The sequence below is a fragment of the Ochotona princeps genome, chromosome 25 (assembly GCF_030435755.1).
Source record: "Ochotona princeps isolate mOchPri1 chromosome 25, mOchPri1.hap1, whole genome shotgun sequence".
Taxonomy (NCBI): Eukaryota; Metazoa; Chordata; class Mammalia; order Lagomorpha; family Ochotonidae; genus Ochotona; species Ochotona princeps.
In genome coordinates, this window is record NC_080856.1 from 904,030 (window position 1) to 921,970 (window position 17,941).

Here is a 17,941-nt window from a genome sequence, read left to right on the forward strand (position 1 = left end):
ATGGTGTTTTTAAAAATCTTACCAGTCAATGTATATTTATACTCCCAGAAGAGCTCCATTCTCATCTGTTTCTAGACTTGCTCAAACATCATCAAAGAAAGGTACAAAATACAGAAACACATGCCTAAGCCAAGCGGCTGCAACAGCTAACTCAATGTGGGGAAGTAATGCAAGGAAGCTGGTTCGATAGCAGGCTGGTTGGGTTGAACTAGGCTTCAATGCCCACTGACAAGTACGAGAGCTAAATGGGGTGTGGGACAGACTGAACAAGCCTGCGGTACATACTGGCATGCATGGGAACCAGGGTAGGGGCAGGCCTGGTGGGGGTTATGGGGAGTCGCCCGAACTAGGCTGCAGCTCCCACCGGTTTGCGTGAGGAGCGAGTATGAAGTGGGTAGAATCGAGCTGGACTCCAACACCCATTGGTTCAAGGGCTGGAAACAAAACTGACCCAGCAACTGCAACGACCAGCATGTGCATAAGCTGACTGGGGTGATGGACTGTGCCAGATCCTGTACTGGCAAACTCACGCAAGAATCAGGTATGGGATCACCTCAGATGAAGTTTCTTTGGAGATCTCCAACTGAACTACTGATCACAGAACCCCAACCATGAAGAGACTATGTCAGCCAGTGGGTTCTGAATAGGTTTCATCGCAAGAGGAATGACGAGATTGGCAACAATTCAGATCTGTTGAACTATCAAAACTGCTTGAGCAGGACCCTCGGAGCGTGCCTCACATCGGGGACCTGGGATGGGTGGGAGGCTGGGTGGGGCTTTTCCCAGTTTCTTCCCTGACCCCAGATAGAGGGGAAAAAATGATATTAGTGTGGAAACAATGGTATTACCCACTTTCCTGTAGCCCTTAACCCTTTGTATCCTAATCAACTAAGTAAGATTATTTTAAAAAGTAATAAAGAAATCTTTGGAAAAAAAAAAAGGAAGGAAGGAAGGAAGCTGGTACCTGCATCACACATGGGGAATACTTGATAAAGGAAGGTTCTAGCTTTCAAAGAAGATCTATGATAAGCATGTAAAACTGTGGTTCCCACACAGAAATCTATACATCATAATGCATTTTCAGTAATGAACAGAAAAAATAAGACAAAGACAATGTACTAATTTTTCACAGATAAATTTACTTAATTTTACACTTTTTGCATTCTCTTGATGGCGAAATCTCAGTTATTTCCTGCCATGATGGCAAGAACACTGGCAACAACTCTCGCTTGACAAAACTAAGGCCAAGTACTACAGCCTAACACTCTGAAACTCTTCACCCACCACACTCAGAGCCTAAAGCATCACGGGATCCTGAGTCCAGTAGCACGAGGCTCTCCACACCCCAGAAAGCTGCAGGAAGCACTGCACAGGACACTCCTCTGGTTACTGCCAGAATCACTAAGCTGCAGCACTGCACACATCTGCTCTGGCACTCAATGACGGTGACAACCCACAACCTTTCAAAGGCAGGACTCCACTTAAAAAGTCAGACCCAGCAGGCAAATGAGGTATCAGATGAGAGCTATAGTATCCATTAACACTACAGAAACAGCAATCTTTGAAAAAAAAAAAAATCCAGTGCCAGCTCCTGCCACCCTGGAGGAGCAGGCATGTTCCTGTTGTGTAGCCACCACAGCCCCAAAACAAAGGCTGTCAGAAAAGTGTGAATCAAGATCAAAATGTGACAGTACTTGAATTCACCAGAAGAGCTGTCATCAAAAAGACAAACAATAAAATGTGTTGGCAAGGATATACAGAAATGAGAACTCTCACAGTACAGGCAGGACTGTAAAATGGTACACAAACATTTTGGGGACAAGTTTTGGCAGGTTATCAAAATCTTACGATATAGAACTAGTGATTCTATTCCTGGGTATACACTTAAGAGAAACAAAAACACCGCACCCAAAAATCACAGACAACAGGAGGCATTATTTGTAATGGCCCAAAGTAGAAACAATCTGAATTTATTCCAACTGCTGAATCACACAATTTCTTCAGCCATAAAAAGGAATGAGGTCCTTAGACACAGTGCAAAGTAGAACCTGCCACCACACAAGGCTCTTCTGACATGAAAGGTCCAGAATAAGAAAATTATAGAAACAGAAAGCATGTTAGTGTTCACTTGAAGTGGTTAGGCAGGGTCGAGGGAGAGATTGACAAGTATTTTAGAAAAACAAAAATGATCGGGAACAAGACAGTGCTGGCATTCACAAAACACTAGGAATGTACCGTAAGTCACTGGATTGAACACATCCAACAGGTAAGCGCTATGACATATGTATTATAATTCCAGAGAGCTGTTTCAACAACAAAAGCAACAGGAAGAACGATGAGGGCCAGTGGTGAAGAAATAAACGGGAAAGAGGAGGAGGAGGAAGAGGAAGAGGTGTTAAGATCCTAGTTAAAATGCCTGTCTTCCACTGGAACGTCTGGGTTAGAGAACCAGCTTTGGCTAGACTCCAGCTGACTGCTGGTGCTGATCCTGGGACCCAGCAGTGCTGACAGCCTCCGTCTGGGTCAGCCCTGGCCCTCACACTCATCAGGAGAGCAAATCAATGAATGGCAGTCCTCTCTGTGTCTCTATCCCCACCTCACTCCCTCCTTCCCTCTAATACATAAAATTTGACAACCTTCCCCTCCTCACCCGCTAAACAAGGAAACTAGCATCTCAAAGAGCAAAGTACTATGATAGCCAATTCCTTGGATTTCTTCCTACCAACTAGATACTTGTTTTGCTTCACTTGATTTCTGTTTGTTAGAATCTCCTTTCATAAATATAAGATTTTTATTTTTGCTCAACAGTAACTCTTACTAAACCTTTAATTATGGGGGGGAAAAGTTCAATTTTTCCAAATATCCCTAGCTATACAATTGAAGCCTTAATTAATACTGTTCTACACGCCTCAGAGTGTTGCTGGCAGTATCAGATCAGAGTGTGGACAGAACCAGCTTAGGGAACAGCACAATTGATCGCAGAGAGCTCGAGTCTCAGGCCTGAGCAACACCCAAGGTGGAATGCCCTAAGAGAATCAAAGCCAAGCTGCAGATTTGGAAGGAGATACAGAGCTGGCTACTCTATGTTCAAGCATCATGTCCTCAAGCAGCTGGAAGTGCATCTCTGCAATTCAGGAGAGAGTCCAATCCTGGTCAATTAAAATGTGATAAATATTTGAGAAGAGAACCCTCAGCGAGAACAGGCACCTTACAAAAGCCAGCAGAGGTCACAGCCAATTCCCCAGGAAAAGGCACCACAGGAAAGATAATTAAGGAAAGAGCTAGGGAAGAAGAAAGAAACCAAACAGTGTTTCAGAAGACGGAGAGCAGCAGCAGTGAAATGCTACATGGAAGTCAGATAAGATAAACAGACAGCCCGAGGTCCCAGTGACCTTGGGGAGGGAGCTGCACTCAGGTGCTCAAGGGTGCTTAGCTTAGCTAACAGCTAAGAAGGCAAGAGAAACCAAAGGAAATCCCATACTTTCAATTCCCACCAGCACGGATACTGCCTGTAAAGGAGGAGAAGCAAGATCAACGTGGGGTCCCAAGTATAAGAGAGAAGAAAACACTTCATGGGACCCAATCTGTGCCAGGCTGGCCCAATTCAAAGCTACCAGAGCGAAGCTGGAACATGTGAACTTGTGCGCTCTCCATCTACCCAGAGAACACAGGATTGCAAACACAAGTGTTTGCCCTTGGCTGCAGACTCAGAATGCTGGGAGTGCACAAAGCCACACAGATCATCTCGTGACCACTCTCACCACAGAGTATTAAATCAAAGAATAAACAAAGCATTACATCACGATTAGCTCAGCAGGAGAAATCCTGTTAGGATCAAGGTTTTCACTACTGACCTAAAAGCCAAAGCACCAGGCAGGATCATTACTTACTTGATGATTCCTGAAGCTGAGTTGGATTAAGAAAGGCTTCTTACAGGACTCGGCCTAAGAACCTCAGAGATCTGAATTCCAATTAATTGTAGTATCTACACTTCAGTGGAAAAAAAATCACACACTCACAGGTTATTTCTACAATCACATAATGGTAAGTAGCAGTGTACTATCCATTGTATTATAATACAGCATCACAGTGGGTGAAGGAGGATATTATTCCTGGGTGGCAATGGGACAAGAAGGCCAATGGAAAGCATCAACATGAGATATCGACTTGAAAATCAGCCCTCTGCTAAATGGTCATGCTTCAGATTTTCTAATCACAAACTCATGCTGAGAATCAGAAGGGGGAAAATGTAGACGCATATAACTCCCCCCCACCCCGAAAAAAAGCAAAACAGAAGTGAAACTGATCCATGCTCCGTTAGCTGTTACCATCCACAGGGACAGGACAGGAGATGAGAGCTGCTCCAGGCATTCCACAGGCCCAGCTGCACCTCCTCCTTCCCACTCAGGTAGCAAAGCCCTGCCTGCTTTCAGAGATGCCATATTATGCTAATAGACATCTCCCTTTGATCAAGTCAATTGGACGAGTTTATAACATAAAACTAGCCAATTCACAGAATAAAGTTCAACATTCCCTTTCTTCTAAGTTCCTGCAGTCCCTTCCAATAAAACAACATAATTACAGAGAACCGAGAAAAGTGACCAACTGCCCAGTGCATGGCCTCCAGAGCCGGAACACGAGGGCAGAGCTACTGTTTCAGGCTTCTCCCCAGCACACAGTCCAGTGTCCAGAATGAGGAAGTCAGGCAAACTGTGCAGACAACTGAGTTCTGAAATAAAGATGAGCACACTGCAGGACATCCTGTATGAGGCAAGACCTGACAATGTGCAGGCAAGGGTCCCACCTCTATGTGCCACAGGCAGCTGAAGCTGTCGTAGAATATCCTCAAGTAGGTGAATGACACGGTGACTATGACCATGATGACAACAGCACACCAAGGGCAACAGAGCCAGCTAAGCTAGCGATGACACTTCTACTAAATGCAACAGCGTGTCAGCACGGCACTCGGTGCCTCCTCCAATACTCACCACAGGAACCAGTGTGGAACAAGCTATTTGGACGGCATACCCTACGGAAGCTACTCTACTTGTCACTGGGAGCCTGGAAAAGCAACACTAGATGGTCCATGTGCCCATCCCTGCCACCTGAGTGAGCTGGAGACCTGGGAGAAGCGCCTGCTTTGCTCCGGCCAAACTCTGGTTATTGCAGCCACATGGGGAACGAACCAGCAAGTGAAAGACTTCTCTGTGTATCTCCCTCTAACCTGCAAACAAATACGTAAATCATACAAGGGAGTAGACACTGTCACAGCAGGTAAAGTCACCCAAAGTACCATCATCACATAAGGGCGCCTCCAGCCGCCTGCTGATGCACCTGGGAAAGCAGCAGAGGACAGCCAGCTGATGAGTCCTACAGCATGTGGGAACTCAGAGGAAGTTACCAGTTCCTTACCTTAGACCTCACCAGCTCAAGAAAGTGAGACCATCTGGGGAATGGGCCAGTCAGTGAAAGATCTCTGTCTCTCCTTAAAGGTGGTTTTCAAGAAGAGAGCAGAGAGAAGAAAAACAGATATATTTGTCTCCACTTTATAGAAAGGAAAACTGGCGTTCAAAGATAACAAAGGTGGAGAATCTGTTTTCAGGGCTGTTACAAAAAGAAACAATATAAGAGATAGTTCAAACAGGTCTCAATTCTCCAGGTATTAGGAAAACAAGGCTGGACAGAGGCCACCAGACCCGCCCGCTCTGCTCACTGCACACAGGTCTCTGGCTGTGGTGTTCCTGTAACACAGTTCTTATTAAAGTCTTGGATACTCATTTTCTGCAACTCACCAAAGCTTTGGTCTATAATCATACAGCCACAACTCTCAGTTCTGCTCCCCACTCTCCACTACATGAAGCATTGTCTCACCGGTTCCACAACTCGACACTCCTTTCATCTCTTCTGCCCCTTCAGTTGCTCCTTCTCAGGAGGAACTTCTTAGCCTGTTCCTTCAATGCTACACTCCTCACAGTCCTCATGCCTCCTCTAGGTGAGCTTATCCACCTGCTAACCACTCCCAATCCTGTCTTCCACGTGGACTGAAGCACGCAGCACATCCCTCCCAGGCCTGCTTCTCCAGGAACCCAACGTCAGGGAATGGTGCTGCTGGCCCAGTCAACATCTGCCAGCTCCACCCTTTCCTCAGAGCCAACAGGTCTGTTGAAATCTTGACTAGCTCTCAAAGAGCCTCTTCTAATGCGTGGCTATTGCCAAGCTGACCATGTCAGACAGTCCTCCAACTAGTCTCCGTTCCTCCTGTGGACAGTCAACTTAGCAGGGGTAACAGATGCTTCCAAACTAAGAAGCGTTCCTGACTCACCACTGTATGATAGTACCTGTCATAGTATCTAGCAGAAGACAGGCAGGCAGGCAGTATCTGCTGAATGGAAGAATGAAAACTCAACTGCAGCAAAATGGGAGGGAACCCTGATGGGAGGTGAGTGCTGAGACAATACGCAGTACAGACTGTAATCTTGTGGTCTGGGAATCAATCTCACAGTCGAAAATATTTCACAAAAATTATATCTTCTTCATCAGTTTAAACATGAACAGCTGAAGATGTATGGTTACAAGCTGAAAGATACATGCATTCAGAGATTTTACTAATACTGCAGCAGAATCTATTTTAAGCAAAAAAGCATAAGTGTCAGGATGAAGAGAAGTATTTGTTCCTGACGCACAAGTCCAATTGTCTTTGATGGATTTTAAAAATCGTTGAACACTTCTTACAAGTAAACTGCTAGTTACTCTTGCAGATCGCGGGCCAACCTCCCACCCCAAGGTCTCCCTGTGCGCCTCACCTTTCGAGCACCACCATGGAAACAGGCAAGAGCCAAGGACAGAACGCCAGACAGTCGCTGCAACACAGGACAAGAAGTACCCAGGATGCAATGCTCCAGCATCAAACGAAAAAGTTGTTCCATAAGAGAGATAAGACTACCTGAATCTAAACTTAACATCCAGGGAACCTTGAATTACTCAGGTGGCTGGAAAATTCATGGTTCCAGCCAAGAAACTGTTTGACCTTGTCATGAAGCAAAGACAAAGACACACACACACAGTTTCTAGCACTTATCTGCCGGGACCTTCAAGGAAGAGTTCTGGGTTTTTCCACCGACAGAAAGGCAGTGACCACAGAACACATCCCTCCCTACGGCTGCGCTCTGGGAGTACTGAACTCAGTGCTTACATGTTTACATTGAAAAACTAAGACGACACTGAGCATCAGCTACACCATCTCAGAAAGGTCTCAGCTTCCCCTCTTTGGCTCAACAGGCAGTGTCTGCATCAGCTCAGCTCAGCTCAGTGAATTCTTCTCTTTGCAAGCAGGAGGCGAATCCACTTAGTCATTAAGGTTATCTAATATGCACTTTTAAGGGATGGAGATAAGTTTCACCACTCATTAATAACAGGTTTCATGTGACAGGAAGTTACTATTTGAAGAGTGCTGACTAATTCCCCATCTGCAGAATGAAAAGAACAGGAAAAACTTATTACCAATATAGAAGGAAACAGTAAAAATAACATGACCGTGGCCCTGGGTGCTGCCCTCGTCACTTCCTCCTGTCACTTTCCTCCTCATCAGGCCAGGTTTCTGAGCACGGGTTGATGATGACCTCAAAGAACTTCAGATGGTGATGTGCTACAAATTGGGCCTAAATTAAAAATAAGCCCCTTTTACTCCACATTAAATATCATTTTCCTTTCAAAAGCCTTTTCCCTACTCTATGAACAGTAGTGAAACATTAGGTAAAGTATCATTTAAGAAAAACCACCTCCCAAAGACAACGAACTGAAGTTCCTGGTGTCTGTCCTTCACACTGTTGGGCATGCATTTGTGCAGGTCCATGCTCTCTAGAGGACTTGTTTAGATAACTGGCTGACTCTCCTGCTTGGTAATGAGTCTCCAAGCACTCTGCGGCCTCTGACCACACTAGCCAACCCTCCCCAGGACAGCCGCCACCAGCGGCCTTGGGGTACAGGCAGGGCTGCACTTTCCACACCAAGACTGCCCTTCTCCCGGGGGGAGGTGGGGAATGAGACCAGGACCAGGAATGAGGCAGGAACATCCTCTCTACAAAACCCAGACAGCCAATTTCCATGGCGGAAAGACACTGCCACTACAGTTCCCCCACTGGAAGTTCACACTGCACAGGCAGTGCAGGATTGCACAGGTAACTGCTCCAAGCCAGGCCTAGGAATCGCCCAACAGCGTCCACTGTAGTACTGTGGCCATCATCTTGGATCAGGGCACGGTCATCACCCCTCCACTGATGAGCTCGACAGAGCCCTGGCTGCTCATGGAGACAAGCTGCACTGTAATGAGAGGACCAACATCGCTAGCCACAGATCCAGGGCCATCGCGGCCATGAGGCATGTGAAAACCATTTGTTTTAATGAGTGAAATTTAATGAATGAAATTCATTTGTTTTAATGAGCACAGGCAGTGTGGAGTGCATGCTATTGAACACCAGACTTGGAGGATGAGAATGAGTGTGCAGATGGACACTTCAGCCGTCCCTGACAGTGAGAAGGATGGAGGCCAGCTGCCTGTCCTCATGTGGTTTGGCTCCATAGAGGACTCTTTCCTTCCCGGAAAGCAACAGCAAAAAGTAGCTGACGGGCTGGAGGCTGCCCGAAGCCAGTGACAGGGAGTTTCCTGAACTGATGGATGCGGCCATGTCCATACTCAAAGTGTCAGAACAGACACCTGCTATTGTTGCTTCCAACTAACCTCCCAAAAAAGCATCTGGTACTGTGATGCTTCCAGCTTTACTTTTATTGTTTATGATTGCTTTAGCTATTCAGAGTCTCTGGTGTTTCCATATAAAATATTAGGATCATTTTTCTCTAGGTCTGGAAAGAAAATCCTACTGTGTGTTGCTATGGTTTGCAAAGGTCTATGATTAAAGGCTTCATGGCACTTTGGGGAGGGGCTGGGACTCTTGCTCTCTGCTGCAGCACACTCTCCTGCCATGACCATCTGCCAATGCCATGAGGTCCTCAGCAAGGCCTTGAACTGCCAACCCTGTGAGCTAAACAAACCTTCTAAGTTGGTTGTCGCAGAAATTCTGCTGTAACGAAACAATGCTAATGCACACGCCTCACCCTACAGCAGGCTACAAACACAATGTCAGTGCCTTCCTCAAAATGCCCAGAGATAACAAGGCGATGGACCAGGAAAGGAGCTGCAGGAGCCCAGAGAATACGACGCACAGCCCAAGATCCAACGCAAGTGCTTGAATCTCATCCACCACCACTCCTACACAAACACACTCACACACATACCACCACTCCTACACAAACACATTACACATATACCACTCCTACACAAACACACTAACACACACATGCCACCACTCCTACACACACTAACACACATATATCACCACTCCTACACATACTAACACACACCACCACTCCTACACAAACACTCACACACTCACCACCACTCCTACAAAAACCAAGGCATGAGCTTCACTTAGCACAGCTTGTCTGCCTCTGCAAAGAAGAACTCTAGCACTACTTGACAAGTACCTTTTGCATTATGATACCAACAAATACACTCCCCCCAAAAAAGAAAAGAAAGGATGACAGCACCCACCATTTGACAGAGAGAAGTAACCTTAATGAAGTGTGAAGGCTGATATCTAAACTTACAACTTGTTAAATAAACTATTTCCCCTAACTGAACTATTCTCTAATTTGAACTTGCTGTAGTGTGTAAAACAAAGAAATTTCACAGCAGACTTTTTGATTCCCTAAATACAAAACTAAGATTTGCAAAAGGTGATATTCAACAAAATCTCTAGTCTATTCAATCAAGAACCTCGTTTCCAGAAACTGTAACCAATGGTTAATACGCAATCAGACGGCTGTTCAAAGTCATGATTATGGAAAAAACTATGACCATCACTGATACGCCTAATTCACCACAGTGATATATGGAGCTGTTATCAATTAATCTATTTAAGCTTTTCAGGAAAACAGATAGGTAGAAAACCTTCCATGACAAGGAATTATACATTTCAGTTAGAAATTGGACTAATGAGTCCCATATGTTAAAGAAATAATTCATTTGTTTAAACAACATTTCCAGTAAAGCTGCATTGGAAACATACTAGTTGAACAGCAAAATTCTTTCTGTATACGCAAAACCATGTCAATTCCATAATGTTGCAAATTGCTGTTGATGTTATATTGGGACTCTTAATTGATTGGGATGATATTCTACCAGCTCTAACTTTGGACCAGAAATGGTCTCCCCAAGAAACTGTTCAACCCACCTGGACAATAAGTAGCTGGACTCTATGTTTGGTATATGTTTGCAAGGAAAGAATCTTGATTGAATTTGAACTGTAATACTGCACCAAGGTGGAGGAATCCACCAGGGGGGAGGGGCGTGGGGAGGGGTGGGGGGATTCCCAGAGCCTATGAAACTGTCACATAATGCATAATAATTAATAAAAAAAAATTCTTTCTGTATGTCCCTGGTTTGTTATATTCACATCATTCAATATTTAACAGTCGCATATATTTGAAACATGTTTTCATGGATATGTGGAATCAAATGGAACCATAATCGCTTCCCGCTTGCTTTGATTTGCATTAACTGCTCATCTAGATTACACAGAGACCCTTCCTCATTCCAGACATGTCCAGGTGCGGCAGCATTGCCTGGAAATGGCTACAAAAAGCCACAAGGACAAATGCCTGACCTTGCTTCAAAGCTGCTCTCAGATGACTTTCCTGTAAAATAAAACGACCAGTTCCTCCAAGCTCTGCATCTTAGGTACTTACAAAAGCAACGTAACTAGACAGAAAGGAGGGAGCAAAGCAAAAAGGGAGTGTTTCTGATTTTAAAAAGAAACACATGCCTCACACTGTCCAGAGGTCTGTTAGAAATCACTGGTGGTATGTGTAAACTACTTCATTTCATTCCCCTCCCCTGAACATTGTGTTTGTACTAGAAAACCAACCTTGGGGCCTCAGCTCTCAGGCTCTCTCACAATCACTTTATAAAAGTGTTCTATGAACCAGCATGTCCTCATACTGTGTTCTGAACTCTGAGTTACAAAAATATTAGAAGTATACTTTTTAAACATTTGAAGCAATAATCCCAGGTATTTCTGAAAACCTATGGTCTTCACACACTGAGAAAGCAGGAAAAGAAAAACAGAACAGTTCTCACAACCATGAGTGTAAAGCATGATGAGTGTTAGAATCAGTCAGCAGGCACACAGCTCACACCAACACAGGGAGCACACGAAGGGCGCGGCCAGCCCCAGCAGCACAGCGTCGTGAGCCTCACGGCAATTCCTTCGTGTGCCAGCATACAGACCTTCCCAAGACTTCGCTCTGTGACTTCATGGGCAACCTAAGATGGCAAATACTTCATGGAAAATTCCAGAAATAATTCACAAGTTTCACATTGCACATCATTCTGAAAATATATGCTATAGTTATGTTCTTATACTATCAAAGTCTGGTATGTCCACTCAGGGACTCACAGTAACAGGCCAAATATCAAATGAAGGTTTCAAATAATTTGTGAGTAAAGAGTCAAAACATCTTCAAAAAATTCATGTGCCGCACAAAAAAGATAAAAAGCAAAGTCCAACTTAGAACCCTTCTCCAACTTGTCTATGCCCTCCCAGGAGTGACGGGAGAACAAGGAAGTGAACACAGGCAGCAGTAACGACACGTGTTTTCACACATGGAGACTCTTCTCCTTCCGGCCTCCCTTCCCCTCTTCCCCTTTTCCTCCTCGCCTCGCCAACACCTCCACCCCTGTTCCGGCCCCACTGGAATAAACCTCCTAAGATTAAAAAAAAATAAATAAATAATACATGGAACAGACAGACACTGGTGGAACTCCTCTAAGCACCATAACCCTGTAACTCCTAAAGCAAATCATCTTACTGCTTTTCAGCCTTTTGACCAAGATCAAGTACAGAGCAAAAAACCTTGTGGGCGAATGCTTGGCCGAGTGGTTAAGACACTGCCTGAGAACATACATTCCTTACATGTGTGTCTATGTGTTCACCTAGATTCAAATCCTGGCTCTGGCTCATAACAATTTCAGCTTTTCGCTAGCATATAACCTGGGAATCAACAGGTAGATGACTGGCTCAAAGTTTAAGTCATCGCCTAACTGCGACTCCTAAGGGAAAGCTAGATGAAGTTTCATCCACTGCTTTAGCCTGGTCCAATTGCAGTCATCACAAGCATTGTGGGAATAAATCAATTGAGAGCTCCCTGCTCATCAGTCTGTCTCTCCCTCTCCTCTCACTCTGCCTCTGAAATACACAAAACGAGTGAATGTGCAAGGACAGGCGTATGGTACATGGTTAAGTCCCTGCCTGGGCTGCCGGCACCCACACTGGAATGTGTGGATCAAGTTTCCGCAAACCCGCACCCTGGGAGGCAGCAGGTTCAAGTGCTTGGGTCCCTGCTGCTCACACCAACACCAGGATGGCATTCCAGACTCTGGCCCGTCCCCGGCTCTTGCAGGTGCTTGAGGAGTAAAACAGATAACAGATCTGTGTCTGTCTCTCTGCATTTCATATAAAATGGAAATAAATTAAAATGAAAATAATTAAAGCCAGCCAGCAAGCAACCCTGAAGACACGAAGTCAGATCTGCTCTCCAAAACCCCGCTCTCAAACATTTGTTCTGAAACATTCTGTCCTAGCAGAAGGGTGAAAGATAGTTTCTTTCACCAAATGTGTTAACTCTGAATGAAATTTACAACTGGATTGATTTCTGAAGATTTTTAAAATCAATTATCATTTAGATGTATAATAGAACATGAGAAAACTTAAAATACATGGACTCCAAAGTTTAAAATATATCTGGAAAAGTCTACACTAAATGGACAATTTCCTCCCTAAATTTACATTCCTCTAAAAATAGATAAAATTCCTAACTACTAACAGTAGCATTTCCTTAGTAACACAGAGACTGTTGGACCCATCAGACACAGTCTCCTTGCAGGTCTAACACTTTAGCAACTGATAAGACACACTCGGCTTTCCCTTCTGTGCCCGTAGGAGGCTGTCACTAGCACCGACCGTTCTCCCACAAGCCAAGTCCCTGCCCTTGCACACGTATGATGCATGTGGGTGTGGCAGGGAGAAGCGGAGCAGGGAGAGGATATGGCACAGACTCCTCTGTAGAGAACTACTGATTTTCTAGAAAAATTCCAACTCCAAACACTGTCAGATGACATTAGTCTTCTATGCCCTAAAATCTTAACTCCTAGTGCATGACAGTCACAGAGTTAGAATCTAAAGACAATTTCTATAATACCCTTGGGATTAAAGTTACAAAACTTAAATTCTATTTGTTCTTTTAATGCAGAAATTCCTAAGTCTGATTTGCCTGTAGGCAAATTTCTCAACACATTAGAGAAGAAAGTAAAGAGGAAAGACCACAGACCTTATATACTTACTGAGCGACAAATAAACAAAGACTCCCTATTGTTAGTTAATTCCTGAAATGCTCACAATAGCCAGGGTGGCATTGGGCCAGAACCTGGGAGCCACGAATCCAGCTTAGGTTTCCTATGTGAGTGACAGAAGGCTAATGACCTGAGTACAAATACCCCCCACGTCTGCAGTAACGCCAAGCAGAGTCAGGGGGTAGAACTGAGACTTGAACCATGCAACACCAGAGTGAAAGGTGGGCAGCTTACGCATGAGGCCCAATGCCAAACCCCAAACATGGGCTTGGGATCAAACTGACTTACCACCAGCTACAAGATCAGCCACTTGTTCTGTGAGCTTGGATTTACCTAATCCCTAAGCCCCAGTCTTTATGCCTACAAAATGCAGACACCAAAACTAGCTCAGTAAGTTGAAGAAAGAACTAAATGAGTTAACAGCACATAAAGTTCCGGAAACACTACTTAGTAACCAGTACATATGCAAGATCACATTCTTTCAACTTATTCACCCAATAATCTATTTGCACATAAACCACCTTTATTATAGATATATACCTGAATCTTACCATTCAATGTATGTGAATAAAGACATTAAAAATAGAGGAAATTCTGCATAGCCAGGTTGCTTTTATCTAAGTCTGTTTGGGCCACAGTAGTCCAAGCGCAATAATGTCAACAGATGACAACACCGTAGAAAATGCACCACTTTCAGACCAGACACAGAGACTGCGTGCCCACCCACCTTGGCTGGTTTTCCACAGGGAGGCTCTCTCCTCTCTGATAGCCACTGTCTGCCACTTGGGTTGTCGACCTCTTCACGATTTGCTTGAGCTCCTGCTCCAAGCGCTCCTTGATTGCCTTGACTGTCTCTGGAACCTTCTTCAGTTTGGCCAGTCCCTTGATAAGGACGCCCATGAAAAGGGTGCTGTTCTCCTCTGGATCCAGTTCTAAATCTTCCTTAATGTCCTGCAGGTTTATGTCCTTGGCTGCAAATTAAAAAAATTAATCAGACATAGTTCCCACTATAAAATCTGAAAACACAGCAGTCCAATAAATGGGATGACCGTTTTGATTATTCCCTTAAAAGAGCCAGAGAAGATTTTTCAATTAAATTAATTTGCATAGTAACCACCCAAGTGTCACAGCATTATATTTCTACTACTCAAATTATACCCACCAGTTGGCAGTAAGAGGTTGAAGCAATTAAAAATGAGTATGCAAAAGCAGTAAGTTTCCACAGAACTACTTCTGACATGAGTTCATGGGTCTGTGATATTTAAGTACTTATTGTTTATATAATGCCATTCATGGTGCTGCAGGAGAATTCTGAAGTGTCACAAATAGGTTCAAGTCCCTATGTAGCAGTTAACAATAATAAGCAGCTAGAGAAAAACATAAATTATAAATCCCTACATGACAGCGAAAGTTTAAAATTACAACAGATTTTTTAAAAAGCACATGAAGAAAAATCAAGGGAAAACAGTATGAACAAGGGAGTCAAAAAAAAAAGTGATAAATTAGATACTTCAAAAACAAAGGACTGACTCCTTATCTCTTTACAAAAATACTTGTACAACATCATGATCTCCTGGAGGCAGATCTTGCTGGTAACCCATGAAGTCTTAAGACCTTTTGAGGACAGTTTTCATCTACACCAGTCACTCCACGAGTGGGAAAAATGGCTTAGCCCAATCTTTCTCAACACTGCAAATAACTGGGCAGGGCAGGGCGGGCCAGGATCAGAGACCTGTGTCTCCCACTGCGGCCCTAGGTCCTCTCCCCCAAACAACACACACGGAACTCTGACCGTGAAGTCAGGAATTGTACACCTTACACACTGATCACATTACAAATTTCTTCTCTAAAAAGAACTCTTGTGCTCACAAATGGCTTGAATAAGACAGACAGAAGCAAACACATCCAAGTGTAAGCTTCAAGTTCTGCACATTAAAGAAGGAAATGAAGCAGGACCGAGAAACAAAGCCTCAAGCAGGGAAGAAGCAGAGCAAATTCCGAAGACAAAAGCTCTTTACAAAAGTGCACTGGGAGTCAGCGTTGGGACCCACAGTAAGGGTCCCTGGGCCCTGCAGCCACCAGGCGCAGGTGACTGGCCAGTCATCAGGCCAGGGCGTACAGCTCGGCAGAAGCTCAGCAACATCATGGACAGCCAAACAAGAAACAACAAAGCAGCAAGATGTGAATAATGAAATGCCACATCCTCAAATGGCCCATTTGTTTAGAATTTTATCTGTCTCCTGAAATCTCCTAGAGCATAAACATTGAACAGATCCAATATTAATCAATTTATATTATTTCACTCACATCTGTTGAAAATTAGAAGACAATTTAAAAAGATAACATAATCAACCATGACTAGTTTAATAATCACAAAAACCCTGTGAGGTCAGAAAGAATCATTGCTGCTTTGTGGGAAAAAAATCTACAAAAATAATTTAACTCAAAGTCAGAAAGGCGTCACCCACCGTTAGAACTACAGGTAGATATTTCCTCACTGGTGAACCTCCCTCCGCGCAGCCTGCAACTCAATGTCTGCATTGTAACATACTTTCAACATTACAAATGGCATACTTTGCTTCCTAAAATTCTTATTTTTGCCTCTCAGTATCTTGCCACATCAAGATCTGGCAAAGACGATTGTGAAGACTCACTGACAGATAAACTTTAATGTGGATGACTCTGATGCCCTCACCCAATCGTTCCACTGCACCCACACTGGCCTGCCACACTCCTTACACCTCAGCACACCACACACACACACACACACACACAGGCCTGCCACACTCCTTACACCTCAGCACACCACACACACACACACACACACACACAGGCCTGCCACACTCCTTACACCTCAGCACACCACACACACACACACACACACAGGCCTGCCACACTCCTTACACCTCAGCACACCACACACACACACACACACACACACACAGGCCTGCCACACTCCTTACACCTCAGCACACCACACACACACACACACACACAGGCCTGCCACACTCCTTACACCTCAGCACACCACACACACACACACACAGGCCTGCCACACTCCTTACACCTCAGCACACCACACATACACACACACACACACAGGCCTGCCACACTCCTTACACCTCAGCACACCACACACACACACACACACACACAGGCCTGCCACACTCCTTACACCTCAGCACACCACACACACACACACACACACACACACAGAGGCCTGCCACACTCCTTACACCTCAGCACACTACACACACACACACCTGCAACACTCCTTACACCTCAGCACACTACACACACACACACACACACACAGGCCTGCCACACTCCTTACACCTCAGCACACCACACACACACACACACACACACAGGCCTGCCACACTCCTTACACCTCAGCACACCACACACACACACACACACACACACACACACAGAGGCCTGCCACACTCCTTACACCTCAGCACACTACACACACACACACACCTGCAACACTCCTTACACCTCAGCACACTACACACACACACACACACACAGGCCTGCCACACTCCTTACACCTCAGCACACCACACACACACACACACACACACACACAGGCCTGCCACACTCCTTACACCTCAGCACACCACACACACACACACACACACACACAGGCCTGCCACACTCCTTACACCTCAGCACACTACACACACACATCCCTACCTTTCCGCATGTACAAACAGGAATAGTCCGACATATGTTTGCATACCTCATAGACATAAACAGCATCTTTGGTCTGTGTAGAGGCTAAGTCTGTAATGCTGAAAGGGTTTAATTAAGACTCTCTGAGACTCAAAGGATTAGTGAGATAATAACTAATGTCCTTTCAAACTGTACAACTCATAATTCTATTGGTTTTAATCTATCTCTGTTTACATGCTTTATAACTACTTACATGTATAACTATATCAGTGATAGCCCACTTAGAAAAGAACCGATAAACAAGGTAAATAATCCACAGAAGCAATTAAATGCTTAATTTTTAATTTTTTTTTGTATGTAAGAGACAGAGCTGCAGAGAGAGAAAGAGAGAGGGAGAGAGAGAAATAGCTTCCATCTGCTGGCTCACTCCCCACAGGCTGTAGCAGCCAGAGCTGGGCTTCTCTGGGTCTCCCCTATTGTGTGCAGGGCCTCAATGACACACCATCCCCGCAGCTGTCCCAAGCCACCGCAGGGAGAACCATGGGAAGCAGAGCACTGAGACACAAACCAGTGTCCACACAGGCGGAGGATTAGCCGGCTTCGACCCCGCTGGTTACCTTGACCCTCTGTGCACGAAAACAATGTTTAAACTACCAATCTGAGTGCCTTCTTTATCCACTGTGTTGGATAAGACAAGATCAGTAATGAATGTTACAGCTGTACAAACCAAACTGCAGAAGAAGGGGCCTTGGTAACAAACTTTAAAGTTCTATTCAAAAGCTATTATTAGGGCCCAGT

General features: G+C 44.7%; 1 protein-coding gene across 1 annotated transcript in view; it reads right to left on the reverse strand.

Moving 5' to 3' along the window:
- EXOC4 (exocyst complex component 4) overlaps nucleotides 1-17,941 on the reverse strand; it is a 599,303-nt gene that overhangs the window by 514,770 nt on the left and 66,592 nt on the right. Inside the window, exon 6 of the mRNA XM_004598184.4 lies at nucleotides 14,193-14,436. Within this exon, the coding sequence (XP_004598241.2) occupies nucleotides 14,193-14,436 (244 nt within the window). The remainder of the gene's footprint in view (nucleotides 1-14,192; nucleotides 14,437-17,941) is intronic.